This window comes from Malania oleifera, chromosome 1, assembly GCF_029873635.1.
Source record: "Malania oleifera isolate guangnan ecotype guangnan chromosome 1, ASM2987363v1, whole genome shotgun sequence".
In the NCBI taxonomy this organism is placed as follows: Eukaryota; Viridiplantae; Streptophyta; class Magnoliopsida; order Santalales; family Ximeniaceae; genus Malania; species Malania oleifera.
Genome location: NC_080417.1, coordinates 133641438 through 133651370, shown reverse-complemented (window position 1 = coordinate 133651370; position 9933 = coordinate 133641438). Strand labels below are relative to the sequence as shown.

General features: G+C 32.6%; 1 protein-coding gene across 1 annotated transcript; it reads left to right on the top strand.

Annotated features, from left to right (window-relative positions):
* The first annotated feature begins 7134 nt into the window (after nt 1–7134).
* On the top strand, nt 7135–8010 carry LOC131149049 (uncharacterized). The gene has a single exon (XM_058099101.1). The coding sequence runs from the start codon at nt 7135–7137 to the stop codon at nt 8008–8010; it is 876 nt and encodes a 291-aa protein (XP_057955084.1).
* Nucleotides 8011–9933: the final 1923 nt, after the last annotated feature.

Below are 9933 nucleotides of genomic sequence, written 5' to 3'. Positions count from 1 at the left end.
ACAGCGCAAATTTTCTTTCCAAATACGAAAGTTTGAGTTTCCAAACTTGAGGAAAACGGTAAGAAAGTTTCCTACTATATATAAAGCTTCTTTTTTTTTTTTCACAAATTAGTGTAACCAAACTCACACATACAATTCAAATTCATGTTATACTCTTACTATATTCTCTAAAAGTCTGTTGTGAGCTTTTTCTGAAATCCCTAACTTATATTTTGATTTGTTCTTCTTAAATCTTCACTCTACAATCAGAATACTTTAGATTTATTGTGAGCTTCAATCTAATATTGATTATATGAAGTATATTGTGCTTTATTTGGTACAAATTTTGCTCTAACTGAAAGTGATTATCTTGTGCAGTTGTGCAAACTTTGATAATTCAGGATTGTTGAATCGTTGCCTAGTGAGAGGGTGTTCTCATTAGAGAGGGGTCTCCACCTACAAACGAAGAGAGGATTGCTTCACTTGTTCAACGAAGTGGTAGAGGAAATCCTTACAGCGAGTTGCTTGAGGTAAGGACGTAGGTTGCTGGCCGAAACTTGTAAAAATTCTTGTGTTCGCTCTTCTTACCTTTCTCTTTATTTTTAGCAACTTATAATCTACGTGTATGTTTTAAATTTATTGGGAAATTTGCTAAATATTGAGATTTGATTGTGGTTTAATCAAGTTAGTATATTGAATGTTGGTTTATGTTTTTGGATGAAAAATCAAACAAGTATTGATATATGAATTAGTCGTGTTTGGCCGAGGTTAAGTTGTTGTGATTGACTATTTAATTGAAGCATAAGCAATAAGATAATCTAAGTTGTATTACTGAATTTGTGCCTTGAGAAAATCATTGATTATTGCTGAAATTCAGAATTGAATACTGAATTAAGTAAAGTTTAAATTTGATTTATAATTTTCAGCATTCATATATATATATATATATATATATATATATATATATATATAGGATTGTTGATTGGTATAGTACGTTCGCTAATTAGATTATCATGATTGTTATTAGAGTGTGGTTGTGGTTGATTTAAATTAAAATGGTTAAAATAAACTGAAATTCTGCCAAGTAATTTTATAATACCCAATTCACCCCCCTCTTAGGATTACATCTTTAGTTTCAGATCTTGTAGGCCTCCATGCTCTTCTTCATCCTCTTCTTCTTCTTATCGATTGCTAGAGGCACCCTCCTTTTACAGCTTCTTCTTAGTTTTCAGCTTCTTCTCTGTCGGAAATTTCTCTACTGCGACCTTTATTCTCCTTTGCTAGGTTTTCCGACGTCAGCTTCTTCTCGGCTAACTTCAGAGAGAGAGAGAGAGAGAGAGAGAGAGAGAGAGAGAGAGAGGGAGGGAGGAACAAAGTTGTTGTCATTGATTGTTAAAGAACCCTAACCGTCGTAATTGAAGACGAAGACTGATGGAACAATGAATCTGTAATCTGCGAAGAAGAAGATTGTAGACTAGTGTAACAGAACTACGATGCAGATATGCCCATGCCCAATGGAATGTAAATTGGTTGGTTAAGTTATATTAATATTATATATATAAAGATAATTTTGTAGTAACCCGAACCAAGAAAATAAAGAAATAAATAAAAGAAAAGAGAGGAAAAGGGAAAAGAGGAAATTGGTTTGGCTAGGAAAAAATTGGCGACGGTTTTGTAAGGATTAGAAAAATTGTCAACAGTTTTCCTGTAGGTAAACAACCGAGGGTTGATTTAAGGCCAAACCATCGTTGGTTTGGTCAATCCCAGAAAAACCAGCTACGATTTTCCTACGGGCCTGTTTACTTAAAGGCTAAGTTACTCTTTTTTTTTCATAAGTTACATTTGCTCTCTCTCTCTCTCTCTCTCTCTAAAAATTAGGGTTTTCTCTCTCTAGCTCGGGAACTCTCTACTAGTGCTCTCTAGTTCTTTCTCCCTCCTCCTGGCACGTAGGCCGTTGATTTTCGGTAGATTCGTGCAGTTAGATTTTCGTGGTCTTGAAGGTTTAGGCATTTCCTTCAAGAACAGGTAAGGAGAATAAATTATATCAGTTCTTTTCTAAATTCTACTGGTTAAAAAGAAGTTTATACTTATATGTATATGTTTACAACTTTTGTTTCAAAATCCAATTGTTTAAAAAGGAGTATTTAGGCTTAGGGTTAGGTTATGGGCTATTATCTTCAAAACTAACCAATTAAACTTGAATACGAGACCATAGGATTAAAGTAGTGAGTTTTCTGAACATGTTGATCGGGTTAGAATATTAGCTTGGATTATCTTATAGATTATGTAAAGGATCAAAGTAAGTAGGGTTGACCAGCTCAGCTTTGTAAAGTACAGTTTAAATCCTCAAATTGTGTGGCATGAGATTGACTTTTATTAATGAAATGGATATTGTGGCTGTGGTGTATTTGTCTGCTTGGTTGATGTGATTTGTATATTACTAAGAAATGAGTGGTTTTGATTTGTTACTGTGGGACCTTGTTGTGATATATCAGTGGGACTTTATTATAACATTAGGACTCTATCATGATGTACGTACTGAGAACGATAGGGAGGGATGCTCAGTACGCTGGGCACCATGTAATGAAAAGTAACTTGGGCACCATGTGTTGAAAAGTAACCAGGCAACATGCGTTAAGAAGGAATCTGGGCACCATGTGAACTCAAGTGTTTGTGCATTATCACCTGTATGCATATGCTGATACTGAGGTTTGCTTTATGGTAAATATGTGCGTACCGTCTACTTGTATCTGTTTAGTTGTTATTATTTATCATACAATTATATTTTGGATATATAAATTAAAACTCATCTGACACACATTGTTATACTTTATTCATCCTTACTGAGAAGTGTTTCACCCCAATGATTTATCAACTTTTCAGATCCTTATGGTGATCGAACTTAGCAAGCTCCGGGGTAGGGTTTAGTTTTTGTGGTTGTAAGTTAATGCAAGATAGTGGAATATATAGGTTTATGTTTTAAATGCTGGTATGTAATATGGACAGATGGAAGTATTTTTTTGGTTGTGTAATATGAATTATAGTGTACTTCTTTTTGGGATGATATATAGTACTCTAGCATTATTGTTGATGATGCATTATTATTATTTTCGTTGTGTGTATAAATAATATGGTATCAGAGATGAATTTTTGGACACCTAACACCCCAAGCCTCACTTGGCAGGTTTGGGGTGTTACAAACTCGAACTCGCCTAACTCATTTAATAAAAAGGTTAGATTCGGGTTGACCTGTTTATAAACGAGTCAGCTTATATTAAACCCAAACCCAGTTTAAATGAACGGGTCACGGGTCACTCTTCAAGTTTCGACTTGTTTTACCACCCCTAATAATCACCTTGGAGGCTCAAGTTCACTATTTTTTCTTAGTAAATTATGTTATATAATTTATTTATTTTTCATTATAATACTATCATAATAGCATTATTTATCTAAATAACATCATCACATTTGTTGATAAAATAAAAATGCTTACTTGAACTTTATTAGCAAAGTTGTTATCATCTAGAAAATAATCAGTAAAATTGAATAATAATAATAATAATAATAATAATAAATGCGACCAAGGAAATGATCCATTAGTAAGGAAGTAGAGAGTTAAGGATAGAGTCGCTAGTCCGTAAGGGCCCAAAGTACTGGAAATTGGAATCGTATTAACGGCTGGCCCAAACAAAAGGCCATAACCAGGTCAAATGGGAACTAATGGGCCGGGCTTGTGCAGGCAGATCACACATGCTCTCTGGGCCTGGGCTTACCCAAAAGGACAAAATCAAGCATGCATGGCTGGTCTTGGCCTGTTGGGAGGTGGCTCGAATTAACTTTCCCAGCGCTAATCAATGTGATGATGAGCATGTTGGGAGTGAGGCCTCTCCTTTGTCTCCCACAATTGCCCACTATCATTATTTCTTTTCAAAAACAAATCATTGGTGTGTTTGTGTGCATGGGAATTCCATTGAATGAAAAATCAACATTGCTTTCCATTCTTTATCCTTTCTTTTTGCAAGGCTTACATGGGAAGACTAAGCAAGCAGCCATCATGGCTAGGTTTGAAACAAGCAAAAAGCCCTTTTTGTTACTTGGAAAAGCAACATCTTACAGCCTTTGATAAAGTTGCCAAACATTTTGCCGGTCTAAAATAAATTAATTGACACTGGCATGTTGTATGTACTGTCTGCATCGGTTGGCCTAATCCACTATCTCATGGTACTTAGTATATTCTAATTAATCTTAGGTATTGGGATCTCTCCTTGCTCGCCTTGTTCGGCTGCAAGCCCATAACTTATGGTGATGGGCAACTTGCGAGTGTTGTGAAGCTAATTAATAGCTTGAGGATTTGGTGGTTGTTAGTATCTTTATTGCTTTTTAATTAACTCATAGTGTTGTTCGGCACGAATGTTTAACTACTATTTTTATTTAGTTACTCCTCAAGTGGAGTGTTGTTTTTCGTTTCTTCTTTTTTGGGGGGAAAAAATAGCATTTGCTTTAGAATCACAAAAAAAGAAGAAGGGGGATACTACTTTACTCCTTGTTCATTTCGTTTTATTTCTTTAATTATATATATATTTTTTAGTAAAGTAGTCGTAGCTTTTATTGTGAATGAGAGACTTTCACTAAGGAAAAAGGCATGAGATGGTTACACTAATTTAGTCTCTTTAGAAACACAAATCCTCAATATGAGCTAATAATATATTTTTTGTTTATTTTCAAAACTCGTGACTTTATTCTCTCTGTTAATGAGGATGCTGTCACAGATATTAACCTTTTCAGAATTAATTATATGTTATTTCAAGCTTATGTTATGTTATTTAGAGAGCTAATTTTCATAGGATAAGTTATATCACACTTGAGAATTGACTGTTGGATTATATCCCAAAGGATATGTCCCACATGAATAACACATGAAAGATAAGTGCACCATATGATAAGGGAAATGAAATGACTTATGATAAGGGAAATGAAAGGTCTTATCTAAAATGAAAAGTCTTATCTATGGATTAACTAATGTGAGATATAATGACTGAAAGTTGAACAGTTTCCTATGAATCTATATATATTGCTATTGTTATGGGGAGTAGTATGATGGTTAAGATATTCTGCAAAAATAATAGAATAGATTAAAAGTAAGGCATATAGGAATTGTCATCTCTCTGCCTTAACTCTCTGTTCATCAGTCATATTTCCAGATTCTATAAGCGAGATCGGGGTGAAGCGAGAGAAACGACTTCTACAGTTTCTATAAGCATTCTTATCAGTTTGTATTTGCCATGAACGATCCCAATATGTATATTTTATATTTTCCGCATTATAGATTATACACATATGTGAAGATCATGATGATAAAGATCCCGTGTTTATCTAATAGCAACATTTAGATTTCTTACATGTGGTATCGGAAACATGTTGGAATTATTGTGATCTTCCTTGCATGGTAAAGATTGTTTTCGTTAACCCCTTATGATCTCGTTATTGTTTCGTATAAAAATTTATATATATATATATATATATATTCGATTCTAGAAAAATATCATGAACACAAATTTTTATACGAAACAATAACGAGATCATAAGGGGTTAAAAAAAAAATCTTTAATATATGATTATTAAAAGTATATGATATTTGCTGGATTTATGGGATTTTATGTTCTTAATATCATGATTCTAAATCTCGCTACGTGAGATGTAAAGTGATTGTTAGGTGTTTATTTTTTGGCAGATTTAAAATTTTAATTTGTAGTAATTTCAATACTTACGGATGGATTCTACTAGTATTTTGGAGAGTAAATTAATTTAGTTGTGAATTGAACAGAAGATATGATCAATTGCTCAGTAAAGTCTTATTGCTGAATCACATGCTTTAATGCAAGAATTTCAGAAAAAAAAAAAAAGAAAAAAAAAAGAGACGCATGGTTTTTGGCTTTGGGTCACTTACATATTTATATTGGGTGATCAATTGTATTTATGCATGCATGAATTGTTGAATTTTACATAAAAGTAAGCATGTAAAATTCTTATAGTTGGGTGAATAATTGTAGTTACGCGTGTATGATTAATTATTTACTTTTAAAGACTAGTTTACATTATGGTCGATAGTTTATGTTATGGCCGATTTTATGGTATATTATGCTAATTATGTATCTAAGGAAAATTTTGTCTAGGAAAGTGAGACTTAAGCAGTCCATTGTGACTCCCTACTTACTTGGGAATTGACCTGGTATAATTTAACACAATCATCACTGGACCCCACTGCCACGCCATTAGCGTCACCTCAGCAAAAGGCGTCATCACAGTATCAAAATTGTTGATACTGGTAATTTAAAGTTCCTTGAGAATGATGAAATTAGTGGGAGTGATATATCACTTAATGTGATCATTAAAGAGATCTGGGTTCCTATTTCGATATCTAAACCTTTAACAGATATTATTGTTCCTTCAATTATTGAACAGTATGATAACGTTGAACAACAATCTGGTGATCTGTCACTTTGTAATGAAAATATCACCATTGAACCAATTGCAGAACAATCACAAAAAAATTTCCCAATGCACCACATCCCCAAATTTATTTTATGTGCACTGTGTTTAATTATGTTCTCTGCCATAATACTTCTTAAAAAAAATTATGTAATAATAATGATGACACAGAATGTCTGATGTGATAGTAAATATATAAAATGATATTAATATGTTTACGTTACTCACAATATTTTAACATTTTGATGTTTAAAGTATTTTGATTTTAATCACCAAAGTGATTAAATCATTAAGTAAAGTACTCATATGTTTGATGCTAGAATGATATTAAATTATTATAAGATATCAAGAATCACCCAAAGGTTGATTAATTGTTCTTATAATATAAGGATAATGTTTTGGTAATATTATTATTATTATTTTATCTATTTATCCAAAGATAATAGATACTTATAATGAGTGCATATAATATTACCAAAGTAATGTTAAAATTTAAAATTTAATTAGCATCATTTTAAAGCTCTTTACATTAGTGTTTTTCCAAAGGAAAACATTAATATATTTATGTTTGTGATCTTATAAATGTTTCATTCAAAACATTAAGTATGGTTAATTTTTGCAGTACCTGTGCCTGGATCGTTACACTAGCATGCTTCATTTGTTCCAATGTTTAATGGGTTGAATTTTGTAGATTGGAGTGAACAAGTTCAATTTCACCTCGGTGTATTGGATCTTGATTTGACACTCTTAAGTGATCAACCTGGTGATATTACTGATTCTAGCAGTGCTGAAGAAATAACCTATTATAGTAATTGGGAAAGATCAAATAGGTTTAGTTTGATGTTTATGCGAATGAGTGTTACAAATAACATCAAGACAACTATTCCCAAAACTGAAAATGCTAAAGAGTTTTTAAAGTTTGTGGGAGAGCATTCCCAAATAGTAGATAAGTCTCTTGCTGGGACATTAATGGGTACGTTAACCACTATGAAGTTTGATGATTCACGCACTATACATGAGCATGTTGTTGAAATGACAAATATTGCAGCAAAACTTAGGACTTTGGGAATTGATGTGAATGAAAACTTTCTTATTCAGTTCATTTTAAACTCATTACCAACTGAGTATGGACCGTTTCAAATGAACTATAACACCGTGAAAGATAAATGGAATGTGCATGAGTTGCACAGTATGCTAGTTCAAGAGGAAACACAACTGAACAATAAAGAAATTCACTCTATTCATTATGTGAACAATCAAGGAGCTGAAAAGAAAGCAAAAAAGCATGGAAAGGGGAAAGGATCTTTGAAGGATAATGAATCCTTTTCTCATATCCAGAAGAAGGTATCAAGTAAGGACAAATGTTGTTTCTATGGAAAACCTAGACATTACCAGAAGTACTGCTTCAATTGGAAAGCTTGGTTCGAAAGGAAGGGTAAGCCTAGAACTTATGTATGTTTCGAATTGAATTTAGCTGAAGTTCCTTATAATACTTGGTGGATTGATTTTGGACGTACAACTCATGTTTCTAATATGATGTAGGGATTTCTTACAATCTGGAACATAAACGTGAATGAAAAGTTTATCTTCATGGGGAACAGAATAAAAGTGTTAGTTGAAGTTGTCGGGACTTATCGTTTAATCCTAGACACTAGTTGTTGTTTGGATTTATATGAGACTTTTTATGTTCCTAGTATTTCTAAGAATTTAGTTTCATTATCTAAATTGGATGTTTCTGGGTACACTTGTAATTTTAATAAAGTTTTTTTTTTTCAGTTTATTTAAGGATACCTGTATGGTTGGTTGTGGTATGCTTTGTGATGGATTATATAAGTTAAAACTTGATAATCATTATGTTAAAACACTTTTAACCTCGCATCATAGTATTGGCACTAAACGAAGTTTAGTGAATGAACGATCTGCTTATTTGTGGTATAAACGGTTAGGTCATATTTCCAAAGAAAGACTGGAAAGATTAGTAAATAGTGAAATTCTTCCAGATTTGGATTTCACTAACTTTGACATTTGTGTAAATTTTATTGAAGAAAAGCAAACAAGACACACAAAGAAAGGAGTCACAAGGAGCACTCAGCTTCTAGAAATTATACACACTGATATATGTGGACCCTTTGACGTAAATACTTTTAGTAATGATAGATATTCTATCGCCTTTATCAATGTTTTTTCACGTTATGGATATGTCTACTTGCTACATGATAAATCTCAAGTAGTAAACGCTTTGGAGATTTATGTAAATGAAGTTGAAAGTCAATTAGATAGAAAGGTGGAAATTGTAGATCTAATAGACACATGGAACTCAAATATTTTGCCGTTAAGGAGGACGTTTAGGAAAAAAAAAACTGTGGTTATAGAACATATTAGGACTGAGCTCATGATAGCAGATCCTTTTACTAAGGGGTTGGCACCAAAGACATTTAGGGAACATGCTGATCACATGGGTCTTTGTTGTAATCCCTGATGTATAATTGTTGATCTTTATGTTTTGTTTTATAACATGTATGTTGATATCACTAATGGTGTTTCTGAACATTGTTTCCTGTTTTCCATCAATTACGTAATTATGGAGATGGATCATTGTTGACAAGAATGGTCATTGACAAAGACATTAAAGGGACATTATGATTACTTCCTATTATGAATTATAGTTAAATAATTTGCTAGCATAGTAGTACATGGAAGGGAAGATGTCGCTTTAATGATATTTACCGCCATGACTCGTGTTAGAAGGTTGTTTAATTATGCTATTATGGTAATCTCACTAAAAGTATGTATAAGCTGACAATTGTGCACATATTATGGTTATATGGTTAATCCAAATTAAAGTCATTCATATAGGCCAAGTAGGAGAGTGTTGGATTATATCTCAAAGGATATATCCCACATGAATAACACATGAAAGATAAGTGCACCATATGATAAAAGGAAATAAAATAACTTATGATAAGGGAAATGAAACATCTTATCTAAAATGAAAAGTCTTATCTATGGATTAAATAATGTGAGATATAATGATCGGAAGTTAAAGAGTTTCCTATGAATCTATATATATTGCTATTATTATTGGGAGTAGTATGATGGTTAAGATATTCTGTAAAGTAATAGAATAGATTAAAAGTAAGGCATATAGGAATTGTTCTCTCTCTGCCTTAGCTCTCTGTTCATCAGTCATATTCCTATAAATCAGATGGAGTACAGAAAGAGATTGGGGTGAAGCGAGAGAAACGATTTCTACGATTTCTACAAGCGTTCTTATCAGTTTGTATTCATCATGAACGACCCGGTATGTATATTTTATGTTTTCCGCATTATAGATTATACACATATGTGAAGATCATGATGATGAAGATCTTGTGTTTATCTAATAGCAGCATTTAGATTTCTTACATTGACAACTAAGGATACTATATCAAACTTGAGAATTGACAACTAAGGATACTAAATTTT